This window comes from Anabas testudineus, chromosome 22, assembly GCF_900324465.2.
Source record: "Anabas testudineus chromosome 22, fAnaTes1.2, whole genome shotgun sequence".
Classification (NCBI taxonomy): domain Eukaryota; kingdom Metazoa; phylum Chordata; class Actinopteri; order Anabantiformes; family Anabantidae; genus Anabas; species Anabas testudineus.
Genome location: NC_046630.1, coordinates 94,394 through 119,476, shown reverse-complemented (window position 1 = coordinate 119,476; position 25,083 = coordinate 94,394). Strand labels below are relative to the sequence as shown.

General features: G+C 44.2%; 2 protein-coding genes across 6 annotated transcripts in view; both read left to right on the top strand.

Annotated features, from left to right (window-relative positions):
• Positions 1-7,103: 7,103 nt before the first annotated feature.
• On the top strand, positions 7,104-20,007 carry traf3 (TNF receptor-associated factor 3). 3 transcript variants are annotated; one of them, XM_026339965.1, is made up of 14 exons: positions 7,104-7,428; positions 12,146-12,308; positions 12,393-12,558; positions 14,467-14,518; positions 14,606-14,710; positions 15,587-15,751; positions 15,912-15,992; positions 16,090-16,164; positions 16,260-16,352; positions 16,457-16,597; positions 16,994-17,171; positions 17,309-17,652; positions 17,775-17,966; positions 19,606-19,641. In XM_026339965.1, the coding sequence occupies exons 2-14, from the start codon at positions 12,149-12,151 to the stop codon at positions 19,639-19,641; spliced, it is 1,788 nt and encodes a 595-aa protein (XP_026195750.1). In that variant the 5' UTR covers positions 7,104-7,428; positions 12,146-12,148. The 3 variants fall into 3 exon arrangements, with proteins under 3 accessions (XP_026195750.1, XP_026195751.1, XP_026195748.1); XM_026339963.1 differs by lacking the exon at positions 7,104-7,428 and having other exon boundaries at positions 12,149-12,308; positions 19,606-20,007; XM_026339966.1 differs by lacking the exon at positions 19,606-19,641 and having other exon boundaries at positions 17,309-17,893.
• A 1,124-nt stretch (positions 20,008-21,131) lies between these two features.
• Positions 21,132-25,083, top strand: part of mipol1 (mirror-image polydactyly 1) — a 42,957-nt gene continuing 39,005 nt past the window's right edge. For all 3 annotated transcript variants that reach the window (XM_026339124.1, XM_026339123.1, XM_026339122.1), the window contains exon 1: positions 21,132-21,306. The gene's annotated coding sequence lies outside the window, so the exon portion shown is untranslated. The remainder of the gene's footprint in view (positions 21,307-25,083) is intronic.

Below are 25,083 nucleotides of genomic sequence, written 5' to 3'. Positions count from 1 at the left end.
AAACAAGTTGTTTCTTCTCTTGTTTTTGATGTCAAAATCAGGCTGAGGTTTCAGAGGTCAAAGGTCAAACTAAGTGCAACAGTTTCCACCAGACTCAGAGACACAAACACTTCCACATTAAACAAACACACAGTTTGATACTAACCCTTTATCTTTTATAGTATTGTAAATTAAATCCCAAAGTTTCTCAGTGGGGTTAAGGTCTGGACTCTGTGGTGACCAATCCATGTGTGAAAATGATGAGTCATGCTCCCTGAACCACTCTTTTACAATCTGAGCCCAATGAGTCATTACATTGTCGTCTTGGAATATGCCCATGTCATCAGAAGAAAAAAATCCATTGATGTAATAACCTGGTCCTTCAGTATATTCAGGTAGTTAGCTGACCTCATTCTTTGGACTCATAAAGTTGCGTAACCTAGACCTAACCAACTGCAGCAAGTCCAGATCATAGCACTGCTCCCACAGGTTTGTACAGTAGACACTAGACATGATGGCAGCATCACTTCACCTGCTTCTCTTCTTACCTTGATGCTCCCATCACTCTGGAACAGGGTCAATGTGGACTCATCAGACCACATGACCTTCTTCCATTGGACAGTTCTTAACCCAGTTTTAGTAGTTTCATCAATCTCCTCAGATGTTTTATTTGATTCATGCCAATAATTTGACCCTTCTGAAACAGATTAACATCTTTTCAACATGATTGTTTAAGAAATGAGAAGCTACTCACTGCATCACTTAGGGTTCAATAACTTGTTACCAGCTGAAACATAATCATCCAGTAATTATCCGATGGGAGGCTCTTACCTATTTGTTTAGCTTAATCCAGGTGATGATGATGATTGGCAGTGTGTGTTTCTTTTCAATGTCCAAATGTACAGAGTCTTTCATAATTTTGTTGTGTGGCAACAATGACAGTAACAATAATAACAATTACACTAAAGAAGACACTCAACAGTAAAATAATTTAATTAAAAAAATGAAAGTCTTCACCTCCATGTCAGTATTCAGTATAAATCTGACTTGATGTATAATTCAATGAAGGGGGGATATTAATCGTATGTGAATGTGATGCTTCAGCAGTTTGTGTCGAACAGAAAGTTAAGCGGTAAGTCGACGAGTTTCTGCAACTGCTGATTAGATTTTGTTGTACTGTTGGTACTTTGGAACATTTTACATCAGTCAGAGTCGTGTGGAAACATCAGTTCAGTTAATTTATTCTAATTTTTTAATTAGTCATTTATTATTATTATTAATCTAGCCACAGGGGTTGCAAGCCAGTGACTTCTGTGCCAGTCCCAAGCCTGGATAAATCGATAGGGTTGCATCAGGTAAAACTTGCCAAAAACAATAGGACATAAGAATTTCATACTGGATCGGTCGAGGCCCGGGTTAACAACGACTGCCACTAATGCTGTTAACCTACAGGGTGCCGTTGGAAATTGAACTACTGTTGGTTGGACGAAGAAGGAGAGGAGGCAGAAGGGTTCATGGACAGAGAGAGAAGAGGAAAGGCAGGAGCATAGATCTGAGAATAGAGAATCTAAATGTTGGCACAATGACAGGGAAAGGCAGAGAGCTGGTAGACATGATGGAGAGAAGGAAGGATGGACTGTGTGTGCAAGAGACAAGGTGGAAGGGCAGCAAAGCACGTAGTATTGGAGGAGGATACAAACTGTTCTCCCATGGTGTGGATAGGAAGAGAAACGGGGTAGGAGTGATTCTGAAGGGGGAGTTTGTGAACAATGTTCTAGAGGATGGAAATGGCTGTAGTCAACACTTACTTCCAGAAGAGAGAGGAACACAGACTGACATTTGGAAGTGGAGGTAGGAGTACGCAGGTGGACTACATCCTATGTAGACAAGGTCAGTTAGTGACTGCAAAGTGGTGGTAGGAGAGAGTGTAGCTAGACAGCACCGCATGGTGGTGTGTAAGATGACTCTGGAGGTCAGGAAGAAGAGAGGGAAGACAGAAAAGAAGTGGTGGAAGCTAAAGAATGAAGAAACTTGTGAGGAATTCAGGCAGAAGTTGAGAGAGGTTCTGGGTGGTCAGGATGAGCTTCCAGATGACTGGGAAACTACAGCAGAGGTTATCAAGGAAACAGGTAGGAAGGTGCTAGGTGTGTCATCTGGAAAGAGGAAAGAAGGTAAAGACACTTGGTGGTGGAATGAGGACGTACTGTGCAATAGATAAGGGTGATTAAGGACAGAGATGGAAAGGTGCTAACAGCCCAGGAGAGTGTGCAGAAAAGATGGAAGGAATATTTTGAGGAGCTGATGAATGAGGAAAATGAGAGGGAAAGAAGGGAGGAAGATGTGGATGTTGTGGAGCAGGAAATAGCAGAGATTGGAAAGGATGAGGTTAGGAAGGCTCTGAAAAGGATGAAGAGTGGAAAGGCTGTTGGTCCTGATGACGTACCTGTGGAGGTGTGGAAGTGCTTAGGAGAGACAGCAGTGGAGTTTCTAACCAGTTTGTTTAACAGGATTCTAGAGAGTAAGAAGATGCCTGAGGAATGGAGGAGAAGTGTTCTGGTTCCGATCTTTAAGAACAAGGGTGACACGCAGAACTGCAGCAACTAAACAGGAATAAAATTGAGAGGGCACCACTGATGTCCTTTTTGCTTTGAGAATGTTGATGGAAAAGTACAGAGATGGTCAGAAGGAGCTGCATTGTGTTTTTGTAGATTTAGAGAAGGCGTATGACAGGGTGCCGAGGGAGGAGCTGTGGTACTGTATGAGGTCATCGGGAGTGGCAGAGAAGTACATCAGAGTAGTCTAGGACATGTATGAGAGAAGTATGACGGTGGTGAGATGTGCTGTAGGTCAGACAGTAGGTCTTGAGGTGAGTGGAAAGAGGAGAGAGAAAAAACAGCCGGCAACAAAAAACATTTTAGTAAAATTAAGATAATTAAATAATAATTAAATATCTGTTGCTTTTATGGTCAACTTCCAGTTGGACGCTGACCACACCCTCCCAGGTGATGTCACAGGTATCCTGGTACGTGAATGTGGTCATGTGCCACCTCAGCCAGGCCTCAGCACCAGTTGTTCTTACACTGTTCAGCAGTATGAGTCTGTTTTCTTCTGCTGTTCCACTTGAACCTGAATTTAGCTACTAAATCGAAATGATGACGGAATAATTAAACTGTATTTATTGCTGAGAGACATCAGCTTCTCAGTCTTGTGAAACAGCTTCAGTAAAAACCTGTCTTCTGCAGAACTGTGATCGGGTGCAGCCAATCAAACTACGCGGCGTGAGTACAGAGACTGCTGCGTCTTTGTCTTCACAGAGACGAGGCTCAGCGACAGAGTCCCGGACGCCGCCATCAAGCTACACGGCGTAACCGCGTTTCGAGCCGACAGAAACCCAGCTCTGTGTGGTAAGAGTCGCGGCGGTGGTGTGTGTGTTTTTATTAACACGGACTGGTGTAAGGACTCTGTACTGGTTTCCAGCTACTGTTCACCACTTGTGGAGTTTGTGACTGTTCGGTGCAGACCTTTTTATTTACCGAGGGAATTCACCACTGTTTTCATTTTTGGAGTTTACATCCCTCCTGGCGTTAATGCCAAAGAGGCGTTGGGTGAACTACATGGAGCTATCAGCGACGTGCAGAACGCCCACCCTGACGGACTGGTCATCATTGCCGGAGATTTCAACCATGTAAATCTCAAGTTGGTGCTCCCTAAACTCCATCAGCATGTGGACTTTGCTACGAGGGGGGAGAACGCGCTGGATCGTGTTTACACTAACATCCCCGGCGCGTACCGAGCGGAGCCCCGCCCCCACCTCGGATACTCAGTCCACATCTCTGTTATGCTAATTCCAGCATACAGACCACTTGTCCGACGCTCCCAACCGGTTCTGAAGCAGGTAAAGACCTGGCCAGCAGGTGCCATCTCTGCTCTTCAGGACTGCTTTGAGTGCACCGACTGGGACCTGTTCAGGGAGGTTGCAACCACCGGTGATTCCGTCAACTTGGAGGAGTACACATCATCAGTGACCAGCTACATCAGCAAGTGTGTTGATGATGTGACCATCTCCAAGACCGTCACTACACGCTCCAACCAGAAACCGTGGAAGTCGGTGAAGTCGAGGGACTCCGCCTTCAGAGCAGGAGACATGACGGCCTTAAGAACAGCAAGGGCTGAACTGTCCCGAGCCATCAGAGAGGCGAAGTGCGCGCACGCCAGGAGGATCCACGGCCACTTTGAGGACAGCGGAGACAGCCGGCGCATGTGGCAGGGCATCCAGGCGATCACTAACTACAAGACAACTCCACCCGTCTGTGTTAGCGATGCCTCCCTCCCAGATGTGCTGAACGACTTCTACACCCGATTTGAGGTACAGGTAAAGAATAACACGGTAGCTAGGAAATCCACCCTTCCCTCAAATGATCAGGTGCTCTGTCTCTCCACAGCCGACGTGAGGAAGACTCTACGCAGAATCAACCCACGGAAGGCTGCTGGTCCTGACAACGTTCCTGGCAGGGTCCTCAGGGAATGCGCAGATCAGCTCGTGGATGTCTTCACTGACATCTTCAACATCTCCCTGAGCAGCGCTGTTGTTCCTACATGCCTCAAGTCAACGACCATCGTGCCGGTGCCGAAGACGTCTACTGTCTCCTGCCTCAACGACTACCGCCCTGTTGCACTCACACCCATCATCATGAAGTGCTTCGAGAGGCTGGTCATGAGGCACATCAAGTCCCAGCTTCCACCCTCACTGGACCCGCTGCAGTTTGCATATCGTCCAAACCGTTCCACGGACGATGCCATCACCACTACTCTCCACCTGGCTCAGCCATCTGGACAACAAAGACTCATATGTTCGAATGCTGTTCATAGACTTCAGCTCAGCATTCAACACCATCATTCCCCAGCAGCTGATTGGGAAGCTGAGCCGACTGGGTCTGACCACCTCCCTCTGCAACTGGATCCTGGACTTCCTGACTGGGAGACCTCAGTCAGTCCGGATCGGGAACAGCATCTCCAGCACCACCATGCTGAGCACTGGGGCCCCACAGGGCTGTGTGCTCAGTCCACTGCTGTTCACTTTGCTGACTCACGACTGTGTAGCGATGCACAGCTCGAATCAGATCATCAAGTTCGCTGATGACACGACTGTGGTGGGTCTCATCAGCAAGAATGACGAGTCAGCGTACAGAGAGGAGGTACATCAGCTCTCAGCCTGGTGCAAGGCCAACAACCTGTCTCTGAACGTTGGGAAAACTAAAGAGATGGTTGTTGACTTTAGAAGAGCAAAGAGTGACCACTCTCCACTGAACATCGATGGAGCGTCAGTGGAGATCGTCAAGAGCACCAAATTTCTTGGTGTCCATCTGGAGGAGAACCTCACCTGGTCACTCAACACCCGCTCCATCAGCAAAAAGGCCCAGCAGCGTCTCTACTTCCTGAGGAAGCTGAGGAAAGCCCATCTGCCGCCCCCCATTTTGACTACATTTTACAGAGGAACCATTGAGAGCATTCTGAGCAGCTGCATCACTGCCTGGTTTGGGAACTGCACCATTTCGGATCGCAAGGCCCTACAACGGATAGTGAGGACAGCTGAAAAGATCATTGGAGTCTCTCTCCCCTCCATCACGGACATTTACACCACACGCTGCATCCGCAAGGCTACCTGCATTGTGGACGACCCCACCCACCCCTCACACCCAATCTTCACACTTCTGCCATCAGGGAAGAGGTTCCGGAGCATTTGGGCCCTCACAACCAGACTTTTGAACAGTTTCTTCCCCCAAGCCATCAGGCTCCTCAACACACACACAGCAAACTGAACTGAGCACACACACTCGCTAGATTTGACATGTTTCCATCTTTCAGTTGTAAATTGTATTCATTTCCGCTACTGGTCGCTGCTGTTTTGTGTTTTGTGTTCTGTTTTTGCACTGTCTTCTGACGTCTGTCTGCACTTTTTCTTTGTGTTCTTGCACTGTTTGCACTAGGTTGCACAGGATGCACTTTATGTGTTTTGCTAGGACAACTTAGCAGTCCTCAGCCCCATGTTTGTCTTGTTGCCGTTTTATGTAGCACCATGGTTCTGGAGAAACGTTGTCTCATTTCACTATGTACTGCTTCAGCTATATGTGGTTGGAATGACAATAAAGCTTCTTGACTTGACTTGACTTGACTTGACTTGACTTGACTTGACTCATGAACAGGTGTCTCTGACCAAAAGCTGCAGTTTCTATCTTGTCCAACAACATTAAAGTCAGAAATACAAACATCCAGTGAGACTAGTTTGAGAAGATCCAGTACTGCTCAGATTCGATCACCAGTTAGTTTACAGTGCGACCTGCTCTGACGTCTGTCATCATACGTAAACAACGATAACCTGCCGAGACCAGGGTGGCCGCAGCTGTAAGACCTCAAGGCATGGTGGGAAACACCTGGCACTTACCTAATCCAAGATGTGATTGGTTCAGGTGTTGGATCATCAACAGCACGTTTTATAGAAACGTTTCCCCTTTAATACAATTTGAAATATTTTGAGATCGTTAGGATTGTTTTACAGAATAAATGTGATTTATCAGAAGAGTAGATTTTACTCTGAAACTAGATGATTCAGTGACAGATTTCTTAAGGATTAGATCAGATTATTAAAAAATGTTATTTTTTATTCATTTTCCAGTTTTACTTCACTTTTAAGTTAAAAAGCTTCACAGGAGGTGGTTTAACCTTTATACAACTCAAATATTTGATTTGAAATATGTTAAATGACAAAGAGGTGCAGCCATCATGTCTGTTTTATGATATAACTATAAATGTAAAACATTGATCAGTCAATGGAAACCCAAGATTTGATTATTGATCTGTCAGATATTAAAACTGTCAGGACTGAAACATCTGTACAGATGTGATTTAAGGAATCTGAAATTTCACATCGGACTCGTTTAGTGAAAACACCCAGAAAATTTTTTTTTAAAAATTGTTTCTATCACAAACGTTTTTTTGTCCTCGTGAAAAATAATCACATGGAGCAATATTTGTTTCTATTTTGTCGCTCCACTGTTTTATGAACCAATAATAATAATATAAGGTGACGGCGGAGGATCCGGTCCTTCCCTGCGGTCTGCAGCGAACAGCGCCCCCCGGTGGACCGGTTCCCTCTCCGGGCAGCTGGGGGATTTCCTGGGCGGAAGCTGCGGAGGGGGTTTCCAGTGTGATCAGCCCCAGTTCTCCCCGCTGGATGTCTGAACTGGATCCCAGTGACTTCTCACTCTCACACGGACACGGGAAGCAGAGAACGCGGATAATCCTGAACTCGAACACGGACCATGAGGAGTCCGCCTGAGACCCGGAGGCTCCGAGGCAGTGGCAGCGGCAGGTTGACGGTTTGAATCCCAGGGAGAGTCCGCCAAGCCGAGGAGCTGCTGAGCCGAGCTGTGGCCTGCGAAGGAGATTCATGTGAGTCCAACACAGGGCAGAGACCCAGTAGAAGCTGGTGGAAGCTCAGTAGAAGCAGTAGAAGATGAGTAGAACCCGGTGTCGGCTGTGTGCTAGCTGCAGGTTCGCGGTTTGTATCGGAGCAGAATCCAGGACCAAGCTAACAAAGCTAACAGTCAGTTAGCTTCAGTGTTTACACCAGGGCTCGGTTCCGAGTCCGACAGGATCAGAAATAGAACCACGATAAAAAAAAAAACCTTCAAATAAAGGTGGAAAGAAGCGTTTAGCTCGACAGAAACGAGGTTAATAAAAACTACAGGCAGGCGTGATCAGTCAAACTCAGCACGAACCGAACGAGTTGAATTAAACCCGCAACAATTCACAGTTCAACCACAGTTCAAATCATTTAAACTGCACAAACATCAGTTTGACTCAAATATTCTGATCAGAAATCACAAGAATTCATGTTTCTGTTTTATTCCACTGTGGAGAAAAGATTTGAGACTAAACGATTCATTAACCGAGAAAAAAGAATCAGCAGACGGAACCGGATCAGGACAGGTTCAGAAATACCATTAAAATTACATTTAACACTTAACTCCCAAAAATCAGGGTCAGCCAGGGTCCAGGTCGCCCCCCTCTGTCGCTTGGAAACTACAGGTTAGAATCAGGTCCCGCAACGATCTGGTTCTGACTGTTCTGGAAGCGACCAGACAAAAATAATATTTCATGTTTAATAAGGAAAGTTCTGATATAGATTCAAAAAGTAACTTTAGTGTATTTTAATTGAAACAGCAAACAGCTGCTGTTTGGACACTGACAAGACTACATTACCCACAAGCCTCTGGCACCTTCATTGTCTATAATTAATCATGAATTGATTATTACTTTTGATTAAAATCAGTAAATCCCAGAATAATAAGACAAAAAATGTAAAATTGTTCTCTATCTAATCTCCTGCTGGTCTCAGAGTCTGTGACACCTAGTCTGCCTCCTCATTCCTACATAAATGCTGATAATCAGCTGAACAATCAATCATGAGTAAGTGGTTATTAATACAAAACTGATGTTGCTGGTTATTGATCGACAGCTGCAGTTGGTTCATCAGGTTAGGTGAGGTTCAGGTTTAGGTTTTCTTTTTGTCTGTAAACACGTTATTTTGATAAAGAAAGAGGAACTACTGTTATTGATTATACTGATTATTTTTCAGTTAACCGTTTAATTAGCTGTGACTTAGTATGAGGATGTAATAAAGGTCGAGGAACGAGACTGAAACAAAAGGTCTGTTCAGTTTTCGTCAGTTCCTCCTCCGTCGGTGCTGCTCAGTCTGGATCCATGTGGAGCCATCAGAGTCTGAAACTTTACATTAGTGAATCAGGAAGTGTTGGAAGAGTCTGCTCGATTATATTTGATAGAAAATCATACTAAAGTTTGGCTAGAACAGAAGCACGAGAAGAAAAGCAGATCCAGGTCCAGGCTGGTCCAGGACTACAAGTGACAACATGGGGTGGACGACATGGTGACTTCTTTCAGGCAGCATTATGAATCACAATTTTATCAAAGAGAATTTTCATGTAGTTTTTTTCAGACACATTTTCAAGTTACTGAACATTATAATCAAACGAACTTCTCTATTTTAAAAAGAATAAAACCTTAAATACCACATTTCTAGTGCAGTGAAACCATAAATTTGAATCTTTTGCTGAATCTTGTCACAGCATTTGGACAAAACGATCTGGTTTAATCTGTTTGACAGGAATGGCGGTGTGGGGAGAATATTCCCGTTTCGTGGATCAGCTATTTTGAGCAGTAGTTTGAAAGCCTCATCTTTTAGTTGTTACAGGAATCACAGCATCAGTTCCCAGTCCTGTCATATCGAGTCTAACTAACGATTTCGCTGTGGCGGCAGATTGTAGACATTTTAATTGTTCTCAGTCGAATATCATCATGTCACTCAACCGTGAAACAGGATGGAACAGAATAAATTAAAGCAGGTGAATGTTTTTATGTCTTTATGATTTCCAAAAAGACACTAAAACCAAGTCTTCTTTCAAATATGAACCTAGTTTATCTGTCTGTATTGTCAGTGGATCAGACTCTGGACTCTGTCCCATATTAATCAGAGAACTGTATTTATATAATAACTAATGTTTAGAAAACCACAGGCTGGTCCTTTAATCTGGAGAGACATGAGGCCTTTCTGTGCTTCAGTGTGAAAACGGTTCAGGGCGGTGGTCGGCTCAGAGCTCTCAGGTGAGCCTGTGAGGTGTGACTGTCCATCAGGGTTCAGGGTTCAGAGAGCTGCATGATCTTTGATGGTGGTGCTTAGTCTTACTGTAGAGCTTTATGTGACTCATAGAACAAAACCAAACCGAGGTCTTAACCAAACCTCGTATTCATCCCACGTTCACCGCTGTAGTTCTCATCTCACCTGCCTCAGAAGACTTCTCAGCTTACAGGTGGGACAGAATCCTGCAGCCCAGCCCCCCTTTAACACACTGGTTTTGATTTCTTTGCCCCTTACAGACAGATTTACATTTTACATTTAGACGTTTATCGGGAGCTTTTATCCAAAGCGACTTACAAGGCAAAGGCAGGGTACGTGTAAGGAGGTCTGCCTACGGACCCCTACTGGAGGTAGGAAGCAGCTGGGATGTGACCTCAGGTCTCCTGCAAGGAGGGCGGTGATCTTACCACTGCGCTATCCAGACAACTCCAGAATCCAGTTCCCTCCTCTGTGAGCCTTTCCCTCAGACATTACAGCTGCTGCAGCAGCAGCCTCAGGTCGATCAGACTTGTGGTGACACTGTGGACAGGTTTCAAAACAGTTCTACCTCTTCTGATCTACAGCTGATTCTGTGGGAAACTGGTTTTAGTCTCAGGGTGTGCCACATAATCAGCGTAGATGTTACAGAACCGCAGTTTGGTCAGTACAAAAAAACTGGTCCAGGGCTGATTGTTGAGAGCTGAGTTAGAATCACGAAGGGTCAGAGGTCAGTGGGTGACTCTACCTTTTTCAGGTGTTTAATCACTTGACTGATTGAAGCTGAGGTAACGCTGAAGCAGCTGGAGGTGACGTGTAGCTCCAGTTCACGGAATAGATTTCTGTGTTTTTCCTCAGGTCAGCAGCAGACAGCTGTCTTTTTACTTGGTGAACAGGTGATTTTCTCCGTCAGTGTTTATTTTTGGCCCAACCTGCTGCGACACATGTTCATGATCCTGCTTTCTGTTGCCTCTGCACTGGATTTTTTAGATCCACATTTACCTGCGGAGTGTTTTCGGCCCCCAGTTCTGCTCTACGTGAAGACATCTTGGCTCGGCCATTCATCATTGTTCCTACAAGCTGCGTTTGGCTCTATGCCCCAGATGCCCTGCTCTTTTCCTGATCATCTAAACTCTGGTTTAGATTTAGACTTCTGCGATGACCTCCATTTGTCTCCCGTTTGATTAAGACTGTGGAAAAACCTGGTACCTAGTACCTGGTACCTGAAATACCTGAACTCACTTTCCGTGGTGAGTCTACCTCTCTCAGAGTTCAGGTGGCCCTGTTGTAGCAGCTCATCCACTAAAACTAGTTCAACCCCCAGCTCGTCCTTCAACATTAAGTGTCCCTCCAGTCCCACTCATCCACTGGTCCTAGTTTCACACTCGGAGTAAACTGGGGAGTATTTGATTTACGTGTTGAATTGGGGTGTCTGAATGCACCACCTGTGCATAGTGTTCAGGATCTCCTCTGGTTTCACTTTGTCAAAGTTTTTATCAGAAACTTTCCAGAGTTTATAAAACAGCATCAGCTGCTGTGTGGGAGGAAAACCCCATGTGCTGCTAAGTCCACTTTCTGTTTCACGGGTCATTTCTGAAATAAACAAAATAACAGGAATAAAGTCTCCGGTTATAAAATAATGTTTCAGATCGACCACGTGTTTTCAGTGTTTTCAAACTGCTGGGCAGCAGCTAAGTTACTGTTTGTTTGACAGTAGAGTTGAAGCGTGTCATCTTCAGTTTGTTCCACCACACCTGGTAAAAACTCAATCCTGTTTCTATCTGATGATCAGTGACTTTTAATTTGAAGGTTGGAATGTGTGTAAATGGAAAACCCCAAACGTCCCGACAGCTGATTTCTGACAGGAAGTGATGCCTTTCTGTAAAACAGCTGATTATGTGTCGAGGTCAAAGGTCACAGTCTCTTTATGTTGTTAATAAGCTTACTTCATTCTAGGGCAGCAGCTATTTACTATTTTAGTAATCAGTTATTCTGTTGAGTATTCCACTGATTTAATTGATTAATTGGATAAGAAATAATTTAGGGTTGTTAAAAGAGCAGCAGTAAATATACAGAAGACAAAATAAGACAATAAACAACCATCTGATGAGCTTTTTAAAACCTGTCGCACCTTTTACAAACCTCAGTTCTTATTGATGTGAATGAAGTCATTTTGAAGTTTAATCACTAAAAGGAGTTGGAAGTGTCTGTCAAAGTGAAAGTGCTGAAAGCTGGATATCCTATACTAGTCCTTTAGCTAAAACTTCACAGATGGGTTAAGGTTAGTTTCTGACCTTTGCAAAACACAGAGGCTCAGAAAACTTTTCTGATATTTAGGGTTCGGATTAGTTACAATGAAATGTTTTCAATGTGTGAATAATGTATAGGGGGCGCAAATATGAGAAAATATACTTTTACTATTTAAATAAACATTCAACAAATACTTGGATGGTAAATTTTTATCTCCTTCCTCAGGTCATGTCAGCAGGGAGGAGTGCTGACGGGAGGGAGGTGCAAATTCCCCTCCAGCAGGCGGCGCCCTCCCTGGCTGCGCCCCTTTCTGTGGCCCCTCCCATTGCCCCATCCTCTCACCGCCCATCGAATCCTTGGCCTCCAGGTGACCCCGCAGTCTCACAAGGTACACCTCTTGATCAGTTTCAGTAGAGTTAAACACTGCATGTTTCTTCAGTTGTGTGATTAATCTCAGGTGTGTCTGCATCAGGTGTCCCTGCAGGCTTCTTGCCTCTTCATGGAGGATTCAGAGACCACTTTGTAGGCACTCCAGAAAACAAATACCGGTGTGAGGACTGTGGACTGGTCCTGTGTCAGCCCCGGCAAACCGAGTGTGGACACCGCTTCTGTCAGAGCTGCATCAACAGCATCCTCAGGTAAGTCTCACAGGTGGAGCTCCAGCTGATAAACAGAACAAACCTACAGCGTCTGAAGGACGACAATAACATATTACATATTAGACACTTTATTGATCTCCACAAAGAAAACAATGTGATGGAAAGTATAAGAGAGAAGTTCAGTTCCTGCTCTGACTTAGTTATTCAGACTCTGGTTTGATTAGTTTTTGTTTATTAAGACTCTGGTTCTTGTTATTCAGACTCTGGTTTGGTTAGTTTTCGTTTATTAAGACTCTGGTTTAATTAGTTTTACTTTATTCAGACTCTGGTTCTTGTTATTCAGACTCTGGTTTGGTTTATTCAGACACTGGTTTGGTTAGTTTTAGTTTATTCTGACTCTGGTTTGGTTTATTTGGTTTGGTTAGTTTTCGTTTATTTGGACTCTGGTTTGGTTTATTTAGACTCTGGTTTGATTAGTTTTAGTTTATTCAGACTCTGGTTTGGTTAGTTTTAGTTTATTCAGACTCTGGTTCGATTAATTCAATTTTTTATTTGTTAGTTTTCGTTTATTCAGACTCTGGTTTGGTTAGTTTTCGTTTATTCAGACTCTGGTTTGGTTAGTTTTCGTTTATTCAGACTCTGGTTTGTGTTATTCAGGCTCTGGTTCGATTAGTTTTCGTTTATTCAGACTCTGGTTTGGTTAGTTTTCGTTTATTCAGACTCTGGTTTGGTTAGTTTTCCTTTATTCAGACTCTGGTTTGGTTAGTTTTCCTTTATTCAGACTCTGGTTTGGTTAGTTTTCCTTTATTCAGACTCTGGTTCGTGTTATTCAGACTCTGGTTCGATTAGTTTTCGTTTATTCAGACTCTGGTTTGGTTAGTTTTCGTTTATTCAGACTCTGGTTTGGTTAGTTTTCCTTTATTCAGACTCTGGTTTGATTAGTTTTAGTTTATTCCGACTCTGGTTCTTGTTATTCAGACTCTGTTTTGGTTTATTCAGACTCTGGTTTGGTAAGTTTTAGTTTATTCAGATTCTGGTTTGGTTAGTTTTCCTTTATTCAGACTCTGGTTTGATTAGTTTTAGTTTATTCCGACTCTGGTTCTTGTTATTCAGACTCTGTTTTGGTTTATTCAGACTCTGGTTTGGTTAGTTTTCGTTTATTCAGACTCTGGTTTGGTTACTTTTCATTTATTCAGACTCTGTTTTGGTTTATTCAGACTCTGGTTTGGTTAGTTTTCGTTTATTCAGACTCTGGTTTGGTTTAGTCAGACACTGGTTTGGTTAGTTTTCGTTTATTCATACTCTGGTTCTTGTTATTTAGACTCTGGTCTGGTTTATTCAGACTCTGGTTTTGTTAGTTTTCGTTTATTCAGACTCTGGTCTGGTTTATTCAGACTCTAGTTTTGTTAGTTTTCGTTTATTCAGACTCTGGTTCTTGTTATTCAGACTCTGGTCTGGTTTATTCAGACTCTGGTTTGTGTTATTCAGACTTTTTCGTGTTTACTCTACATGCATTACTATTGGCCTGTTTTGAATTGTGGTGAGTTTAATAAAATGTGTATTTTAAACTATCCCATTAGACAGACTGGCACCAACACATTTTATATTTCCACTTTGACCACAGTTTTTTTCTAATGACCTATTTACCAAACACCTTGCTGAGCTTGGACTGTCCCCTCCTGGGATGACACTGACTGGCTGGCCCTCTCAGGAACTGGACTCTGGCTCTGATGCAGGAGGATAAAAACATAGTATGACTTTGTCACGTTACAAAGTGATGTGATATCAGCCTGGTTTAAATTCTCCACCTTGGCGCAGTACGTTCTAGGACCAGATCAACCTACAGTTACAGTAGAACTCTTTAGGTTTTTTGATCCGTACTTGGATCGATGGGAACTGGACCAGTACTTTTCCCGAGATACACTTTTTTCTTCTTTCCTCCTGCAGTCGACCAAACCCGGTCTGTCCAGCTGACATGGAGCCTCTGTTCAAAGACAAGGTGGGCAGGAAGTGACATCGTGATTCAGATATGAATTCCTGATTGATTATTGATCAGTTACTAAACACCTTGTGGTTTGTCTTTAAGATCTTCAGAGACGTTTGTTGCCGTCGGGAGATCATGGCTCTGAAGGTTTACTGTCGCAGTGAGGCCAACGGCTGTCAGGAGCAGATGAGTCTGCAACAGATACCTGTAAGAACACCTTCGTTCTGTTACCATGGAAACACAGAAGTCAATTTTTGTATAGTGCTCCCAAATCACAACAGAAGTCATCTCAAGGCACTTTATAGTGTTTAAGGTTTAAGACCTTACAAAATATAACTGTATACAGAATTATATAGAAAACCCAACAACCCCACTGAGCAGCACCAGGAGACAGTGGAGAGGAAAAACTCCCTTTAGAGGAAGAAACCTCCAGCAGAACCAGGCTCAGGGTGGGCAGCCATCTGCCTCAACTGGTAGGGGTGAGTGGAAAGAGGAGATGGAAAAGAACAGCAGGCAACAAAAACAAGAACAAGCAGCAAAAACGCTGGACAGGTTGGTAGGACCAGTAACTGGACTGGACTGGAGATATACAGCTCCAAGTAGGAGGATACCTGCAGAGGAAAACAGAGAGAGGGAGACAGAGAGGAGGAAACACAACTACAGGAGAGAGAAGACACAAAGTTAATGACATGAAATGGTAGAATTTGAATGGATAGAGGAGAAAGGAGAGAGGAAAGGAGCTCAGTGTATCAGTAGAGGTCCCCCAGGAGACTAACCTATAGCAGCAGAACTAAGAGATGGTTCAGAGTCACCTGATCCATCTCTAACTATAAGCTTTATAAAAAAGGAAAGTTTTAAGTCTAGTCTTAAATGTAGAGAGGGTGTCTGCCTCCAGAACCTGAACTGGGAGCTGGTTCCACAGGAAAGGAGCTTGATAGCTATTCGACATTTGGAAACTCTACGAACCAATACTGCTCACCGATTCGCTGAAGGGGACTTCAGGGATCAATGTAGAGACAACGGTCGAGGATTGATGATATCAAGACAATAACAACTCTCTGCCTCTCACCTGTCTGTCTGCAGGACCACCTGAATGTGTGTCCGTTTTTTGAGGTTCCCTGTCCGTTGGGGAAATGTAAAGAGCGAATGATGAGGAAGGAGATTCCCGACCACTTAAACTGGAAATGTAAACATAGAGAAACCACCTGTGACTTCTGCATGACCAAGATGCCCCTGACTGACCTGCAGGTAACCTGTGACATCACTGTTGACATCATCTGACAGCTCCAGTGGACTAGTTTTAGGTGTCTAGCGACTAGGGGTTTGGGGACTAGCTGTAGAGGCCTGAGTACTAGTTTTTGGGGGATCATGAAACCATTTAGATGTTAAACAGTTGTTCTGTTTTCAGAAACACAAAGAGACAGTGTGTCCAGCATTCCCAGTGTCATGTCCAAACCACTGCTCCTTCTCCTCCCTGCCCCGGAGTGAGGTACTTGTATATACTCAGACTGTGGCTTAGATGAGGTCTGTGCTGGTCCCTGCTTTAGTCAGTGCAGATGATGATGATTGTTGATTTTGTGTTTCAGTTGTGCAGTCACCAACACGACTGTCCCAAAGCTCAGGTGAGCTGTCAGTTCCACCGTTATGGCTGCACCTTTAAGGTAACTCCTCCTCATCTGTTTACCTTCCTCACAGTAATATGTGTACAACATAGTACAAGTAAATCATAAAAACACTGCGTCTGTTGAAATTTCAGGGGTTGAACCAGGATATGAGGCAACACGAGTCTACCTTTGCAGCCGAACACCTGAGAATGATGGCCACCCGGAACTCCTTGTTAGAGAACAAGGTAACCATAGCAACCAGGAGGCGGTAGCCATGGCAACATATTAACAATATGCAGTTAAATGTAATGTAATTTAATTTAATGTAATGTATCTGACTGGTTTCCAGGTGGAGGATGTTAAAGGTGAGCTGTTGGAGAGGTACAAGGTGCTTCCTGCTCTCAGCAGTCGTCTGTCTGAACTGGAAAACCAGAACGATGAGCTGAGAGAGAAGAACCGACAGATGGAGCAGAAACTGGCCACCATGCAGGTACTGGTACTTCATTACAACTTAGACAAGGCAGTACATTTGCATTAAACAGTACACGGTACTGTGTGAGGTGATTAAAGTTCAATTAGGAAATAAATTAAAATCAACAGGTGACGGCAGAGACTGGTTAAATGGTGTTTACAGGTGGTTACAAGACAACACCTGGATTTCTGGTCTGACTCAGGTTTTACAGATAAACTGTATGTAGTACACAGCTGTACATACTGGTTTATGTTTTAATGTGGGTGGGGACATAAAATCTAAAGTGTCAGAGGCTCAAATGACATCATTGAAATAAAAGATTCTGGGTGGGGGGTCATTAGTAGCGACTGTCTGTTGGTCTAACTAACTGGTCCCTTTCTAATCCTGGACCTATTCATGTCTGTCTTCCTGTAGAAACTGATGAGCTCTCACTCAGAGAAGCTGATGGAGGTGGAGCTGGAGCTTCGTACTCTTCTACAACTCAGAGATGAGGTGGACAACCTGAGAGGAACGCTGGAGAACGTACGGACAAGGCTGAATGCTTTAGAACAAGGGGGACGCAGTGGAACCGGATCCACAACACATACTCTAGGTTAGAACACACAGGCTGATCTTTAGAGAGCTGAGAACTAGTCAGGTGACTAGTGTCAGAGGTGTGGAGACTCGTTTCAGGGATCTGGGGACTAGTGCTTGTGACACAATCAATAATGAATGTCCACCTCTCTGCAGCGTCTCTGGAGACTCAGCTGAGTCGCCATGACGACATGCTGAGTGTCCACGAGATCCGACTGGCAGACATGGACCTGCGTTTCCAGGTGTTGGAGACAGCGAGTTATAATGGGACTCTGATCTGGAAAATCCGCGACTACAAGAGACGGAAACAGGAAGCAGTAGCAGCGAAGACACTGTCGCTGTATTCACAGCCGTTTTACACCGGATACTTCGGATACAAGATGTGTGCCCGAGTTTACCTGAATGGAGACGGCATGGGCAAGGGGACGCACCTGTCGCTATTCTTTGTGGTGATGAGGGGCGAGTATGACGCCCTGCTGCCCTGGCCCTTCAAACAGAAGGTACTGTTACTGACTGGGATTAGTGACTGGTCACTGGACTGTAATCAGGTGTTCTGGTAAAGGGTTTTGTGTTGCTAAATCTTGCTGATGTGAACATATTTGACGGACTTTCTCTCTGTCAGGTGACTCTGATGCTGATGGACCAGGGTCCATCCAGGAAACACCTGGGTGATGCCTTTAAACCTGACCCCAACAGCAGCAGCTTCAGACGTCCTCAGGCAGAGATGAACATTGCCTCTGGCTGTCCTCTGTTTGTGTCTCAGAGTGTCCTGGAGACGGGCAGCTACATCAAAGACGACACCATCTTTATCAAGGTGGGGGCATGCATTAAAGGGCACACATTAGTTACAAAACAAGTTTTAGGGGTCTGGGGACTAGTTGTAGGGGTCTGGGGGGCGGTTTTAGGGTGCTTTCACACCTGCAGGATTTAGTTCGATTAAATCGAACCCAAGTTCGTTTTCCCTCTTGGTGCAGTTCGTTTTGTCCGGTGTGAACACGGTAATCGCACTCGAGTTTGCACAAAAAAACAACCGCAAATCACTTAGTGAACACTGGTGCGGTCCTCCTGGTGAGAACACGTACCAAACCAAAACGGGACCAAATGCTACGAATCTAATGATTTGAGGACTAGATTTCTATTTCTTTTGTTTGTCCAACAAAAACATGCTGTCTGATTAATGGACACATCGCCACAGTCGCTCAAATCGCCACAGTCGCTAGGTCGTGTAGATATTCCCTCCACAATATCAGAAAGATCAGACCCTATCTGACGGAGTACACAACCCAACTCATTGTACAGGCATTGATCTTATCTCGCCTGGATTACTGCAATGCATTATCGATGGGTTTACCGGCATCCACGACCAAACCCCTCCAGATGATCCAAAATGCGGCAGCACGCCTCATTTTTAATCAACCAAAAAGGTCTCATGTCACACCGCTCTTCAGATCTTTGCACTGGCTTCCGGTGGCTGCAAGGATCAAGTTCAAAGCTCTGTCTCTTACCTACAGTGGTTAACTCCATAGCTCCATCTTATCTCAGTTCAATCATTCAGGTCTACATCCCGTCCCGTCCACTGCGCTCAACCAGGGAACGTCGTCTGGTGGTACCAGCAGCACACAGTCGACACCAAGGAAAACTGTTCAGCTCAGTGATCCCACGATGGTGGAATGAGCTGCCTATCTCTGCACGCTCAGCCACCTCACTTGCAATCTTTAAAAAACTGCTGAAAACAGAACTCTTCCGCATCTTCCTTTGCACTTAAAAAAAAATAAAAATAAATAAATGAAAATTCTACCCTTTCATTCTCACATCTCTTGAAACAGTAACACTTTTTCGATAGCACTTTTCTTTGATGTTGTTTCTTCTTGACTTAGATTTTGTTTGCTTGCCTTGTTCCTCACTTGTAAGTCGCTTTGGATAAAAGCGTCTGTTAAATGACTGAATGTAAATGTAAATGTAATGGAGGACAAATGTGGAGACGTGAGGAGGTGAAGTGTCTCACAGACACCAGGTCTGGTGAAACATAATAAACAATAATCAACAGGATCATGGACCAGTCTGTGTTAACATTCATAGTGAACTTATCTCCCTACTGTCACACAAACGTACAGTAGTCCACAACACTTCACCTTCTTGCTGTATTTACTGTTTCTGTTCCCGCGGCAGAAACATCTGAGCAATAAGAGGAGAGGACGTTCTCAGGTAGTTTGAAGTGACCTGTTTAGGTTTGCTTGGATTTTTCTGTGTGTGAAACGAAACCAAACCGAGCAGAAACTGCTGCACGTTTAAAAACTCATCAACTGATTCGGACCAAAGCAAACAAATTAAGGTGTGAAAGTACCCTTAGAGGTCTGGGGTATGGGGACTAGTTTTAGGGGTCTGGGGGCCGGTTGCTGAGGTCTGTGATTGACTGACAGGTTAATCCAATGTGGTGACTGGTTTATCGGCAGGTTACTGTGGATACCTCTGATCTCCCTGATCCGTGACATTGTGACTTCTCTGACCTCGCTGGTTTGAGATCAGCTCACCTGTCCATACCCAGTGGAGCAAAGCCTGAAGGGAAGAATTGTCTGACGCCACCACAGAAGAAGAGTCAGACAGGAAGCAGCCAGTGACTGGAGGGCGGGACCTGCTGTGATTGGTTGATGGACTACAGAACTTTTTGTGCGTGCGTGTGTGTGTGGATGGATCAGTGTTGCTATGACATCACTGTGGTGACATCACTCAGAGCCAACATGGCCACTGCAGCCAGGACGTTGTTGCTGCTCATTATTGATGCCATGCATCGAGCTTTAGTTCCTGTTTATTACCTGTTTACCAAGGCATGCTGGGAAACACACCTCAGCCACAGAGGAGCTCTAAAAAAACAGACCAGGTCAAACCAGAACAGGCAGGGTCCAGTGTAAAGTGGAAAAAGCAAACACTGCTGAGGGCAATTATTGATGATTAGTGAGGTTTTAGTTACAATTAACTTTACTCTGTATTGTTCTTGAACTAGTCAGATCTGTGGGTAACTGACTGGTTAACTCACCAACTAACCGGTTAACTATTAGTTAAACTAGTTTAAATGTGAATCAGAAAATTTAAAAAAATAGTTTGAGCTTCAAATTCAAAATAAAAATTTCAAATAAAAGTTTTTTTCTCTGAATATTGAAATTTGAGTCTGGTGGTCTGCAGGTTCACAGTCCAAAACCAGGCCTAACCAGCACAAAGTCATGAAATTAAACCAAAAGAAAAGACCTGGTCCAGAACCATCTGGACTACAGAGCAGTAGAGTCCAGTAGAGAGCTGCAGTTCCTCTATGGTCTGAGTTTCTGAGCGTGGACAGAATTCATCAGATTCATTTGCACAGTTGAATGTTTATTAATGTGTGTTGATAAAATTAAGAGAAAACTCAGAGTCTAGTTTTATTTGATGAATTTTTACATTTTGATGAACTGGAACTGAGTTGGTCTAATGACCACAAACTGGATCACGGGAAATCCAGACCAGGAACAGTAACAGGTCAATTCCAGGGATTGCGTGAAACCTTTAAGGACCTGGATCAGTTCACATCCTGAAGGTTGTATAACTTATAAAATTTTTAACCCTAATCCTGATCAGCATCTTAAGTCTCTCTGTTGTCATGACGACAAAAAGAATTGTGTTGTTGGAACTGATGGGGTGGACAAAATAATAAACACTTCAACATAACTACACAGTAAATACAAGTACACATGGATGTAATATACACACTGCACTTTATGTTGGCTTATTACCTGAAGGTAAAGGAGATGAAGACCGCGCTCCTGTTTTCAGCGTCCACAAACTGTTTCTGTCTATTGGGACATCCACTGTTATTCTACAATAAAAGCGTAAAAACTTTAACGTCAGCTTTAGAAGCGTGCGACGGTGCTGACGTCACACTCCGGTGCAGTAGGTGGCGGTATTTACCTGAAGCGGTGATTAGTGACCTGTATTAAAGCAGCAGCAGACGAAGAAGTAGTAGAAGAAGAAGAGTAGCGGTAGCGTGTTTGTTTAGCTCCAAACTTTTAACAGAAATTTTATTTGAAAAAACAAACAAACAAACAAACAAACAAAAAAACAAAAAAAACTGGAAGTTGAAGACTTGAAGACTCCAGGACAGAACCAGGACTGATCAAGGGGACCTGGTGAGTTTACGAGTGGGGTCCAGTCTGTAGAACCGGATCGGTTAAGAGTGGAAATCTGCAGCTAATATGCTAGCAGGCTTACGATGATTTAACCGCTGTTAAACATAGGAATAACCGGAATAAGCTGGTTTATCACACGGTTTAAACACGGTAATTGATGTGATGGTTAAAGTTGGTAACGAACAACAAGCGTTTACTGAAGAATCGGGGCTAAAAACACAAAGACTCGTTATCATGAACTGGTTTAGCTCGTTGGACTCGTTTCTCCGCAGCGACTCCTGCTGGTTTGAGTAACGAAGAGCTGGTGCATTAAATTAATTAACTTTAATTAAAACACGGATTAGTTTTTTTCTCTTTAACACTCTAGTTCTGCTCAAGTGACTGAATTTAAGGATCACTTACTGACAGAATGTGACTTTTTTCAGCCTCATGTTTGGACAAACGGAAGACTAGCTTATTTTAAACTAATCAATGCGACAAGTGTGAAGAGTAAAAATACAGAACAGTAAAATAAAACCATATTTCCATATTCCCTGGTTACATTTTTCTGTATCCTTTTGTAGTTTCACAGTCACCATGAACTCGGAACCTGAGGGGTGTAGAGAAGAGATTAAGCCAGGATTTTTCCGTTTTCCTATTTGAATGTATCCTGGACTTGGCCCCACAAAAGCAGTTCAATCAAACTTTGATTTAGTTCCATGAAACCAGGTAAAATTCAACTGAATTAAGTTACTAAGGAGATTTACCTGGTCCAAGTGTTGCAGAAATAGCGTAGCTCATGCAGGATCTCGGGGTGTGCAGTCTGTTGTGCGTATTGAGAGGGGAGCGGGCTGTAAGCTGCCAATCGGAGCACTTACGTTAGCAGTAACAAAGTGAATGTACAGTTGTTTTTATCGTGAATACAGCAAACAAACGCCGCAGCTCCTCAAGAACACACTGATGTCCAAGTCTTGCCCCCCTGCTGCTGTTAGATAGATAGATAGATAGATAGATAGATAGATAGATACTTTATTGATCCCCAAGAGAAAATTTTTGTGTTGCAGCAGCCATTACACACAAAAACATTTGAACATTGAGTAACATGGTCTACACAACAATACACGAGACACAGTACAAGAATAACACAGAGAATAGACAGTAATAACAACTAAACACACAGTAGGACTTGAATGTAAAGTGACTAAGTTACACATTGTTAAACCATCAGCGTGGACACTGACTCTCTGTCAGGGAGTCATTGTACAGGCTGATGGCTGTTGGCACAAATGACTTCCTGAACCTTTCCTTGTCACAGCGGAGCTGGAGAAGTCTCTGGCTAAAACTGCTCCGCTGTTTAATAAGCAGGCTGTGGAGAGGATGTGAGCTGTTCTCCATGATGCTCAGCAGTTTGTGCAGCATCCTCCTCTCCACTACCTGCTCTAAAGGTTCCAGAGAAGCCCCCAGCAAAGAGCCAGCTTTCCTGATCAGCTTATTCAGTTTCTTAGTGTCGCTGGCTCTGATGCTGCTGCCCCAGCAGATGACAGCAAAGAATATTGCACTGGCGACAACAGACTGGTAGAAGATCTGCAGCATCTTGTTGCACACATTAAAGGACCTGAGCTTCCTCAGGAAGTAGAGTCTACTCTGTCCCTTCCTGTATACAGCCTCTGTGTTGAACTTCCAGTCCAGTCTGTTGTCCAGGTGAACACCCAGGTATTTGTACCTCTCCACCACCTCCACCTTCTCACCCAGAATGGACACAGTGTCAAAGTCAGTTTTCTTCCTCCTGAAGTCCACAACCATCTCCTTGGTCTTGCTTACATTCAAGGTGAGATGATTGTTCCCACACCACTTCACAAAGCTGTCCACCAGACCTCTGTACTCTGTCTCCTCCCCACCGCTGATGACTGCAGAGTCATCTGAGAACTTCTGCAGATGGCAGGACTCAGTGTTGTACTGAAAGTCTGAGGTGTACAGGGTGAAGAGGAAAGGTGAGACGACAGTCCCCTGAGGTGCTCCTGTGCTACTGACCACCCGCTCAGACTCACATCCCTGCAGTCGTACAAACTGTGGTCTGTCTGTCAGGTAGTCAGTGATCCAGGAGGCTGTGGAGGAGTCTACCTGCATCTTCAGGCGCTTCTCTCTCAGCAGGACAGGCTGTATGGTGTTAAAGGCACTAGAGAAATCAAAGAATGTGATCCTCACAGTGCTGTTAGCCTTGTCCAGGTGTGAGAGAGCTCGCTCAAGCAGGTAGACAATAGCATCATCAATAGCATTGATGTTAAAGGGTGGAAGGGCGCCGAAGTAACAATAACTTCGACTCTGGAGCAGAAATGAGCCTCCCCTGTGCCTCCCAACCACAGACTGGAGGCTGGAGCAGGAACGGTTAACACTGGCGACAACGAAGGGACCCTCTCACACACAAGAAAGCAGTAGTGGTGTGCAGATATATATGCAAGAAAAGAAACAAACTGGTGAAATAAACCAAGACAATCAGCTGAAAGTGCATTAGCATCCACTGTTTGGCTGGTAAGCTAATAAGTTAGCATGGCGAGTGCTAGCCATCACTACAACATGCTCGGCCAGGTGACCAGCCTTTCTAACCCAATCGTGATGCTAATTGAATTTAATGAGAATAATGTGGGGATGAAAACGACTACCGTTAACCGTTAACAGACTTGGACATTATAACCCATTTTTATTTGACATTGAATCCGTAAAAATTGTGCACGTGATTAGGCCAACAAGTGTGATTTGTCTGCAAAGTTTTTGAAGGACAAACGTTTGTGTTGATGCTGATGGACAAAGTTACAATTTAAAAGAAAAACACTCTGACATGCAGAACTGTAACACACCCTACCATTGCCCCACCTTTAAAGCTGCACCTTGCACCTAGTCTGCCATCCACCCCTCACACAAACTCCTTCTCTCCTGCTCATATGGGACTTCAGTTTTGCTCAAAGCACACTAGTCCCATGTTACTCATTCTGCCTCATTTGCCCTGTGCCGTACACCTCTTATTGTAACGCAGAGCCAAAAGAGCTAAGACTGTACAATTGAGTGGCTCTTTACACAAATGTGAGCAATTTAGAACATGTCCCGCCCAGCGTCCATTCCACCACTCTTTGTCAGAGAGTGAAGAAAAAAACGATTACAGGGAGAGAGTCCCCACCCTATGTCTAGGTCAGTACAATGGCACCATTCCCTGGGAGCCAAAAGGGGTTTTGCACAGGTTTGAAAGTTGTGCTGCAGCCACCCACTGATAAGAAAAGATCAGGGCCACTCAGTTGAGATTCAGTCTGGTGGGTGGAACAGGTGCCATCATCCTGAACAGTTTGTTTAGCCTGATAACATCTGCCACCTTCATGTTGCTGCCCCAGCAGACCACAGCATAGAAGATGACACTGAAACCACAGACTCATAGAACATCCACGGCATGGTGCTGCAGACGTTAAAGGACCTGAGTCTCGTCAGAAAGTACATCTGACTCTGAGCCTTTTTGTACAGTGCTGCTGAGTTCTCTGTTTTTTGGTATTTGAAAAAAATATAGATATATGAAATCTGGAGGTCATCATTGATGACCAACTGACCTTCACGGAACACATCGCCACAGTCTCTAGGTCGTGTCGATATGCCCTCCACAACATCAGAAAGATCAGACCCTACCTGACGGAGTACATGACCCAACTCATTGTACAGGCGTTGAGCATATCTAGTCTCGTCTACAATGCACTGCTGATGGGGTTGCCGGCATCCACGACCAAACCCCTGCAGATGATCCAAAATGCAGCAGCACGC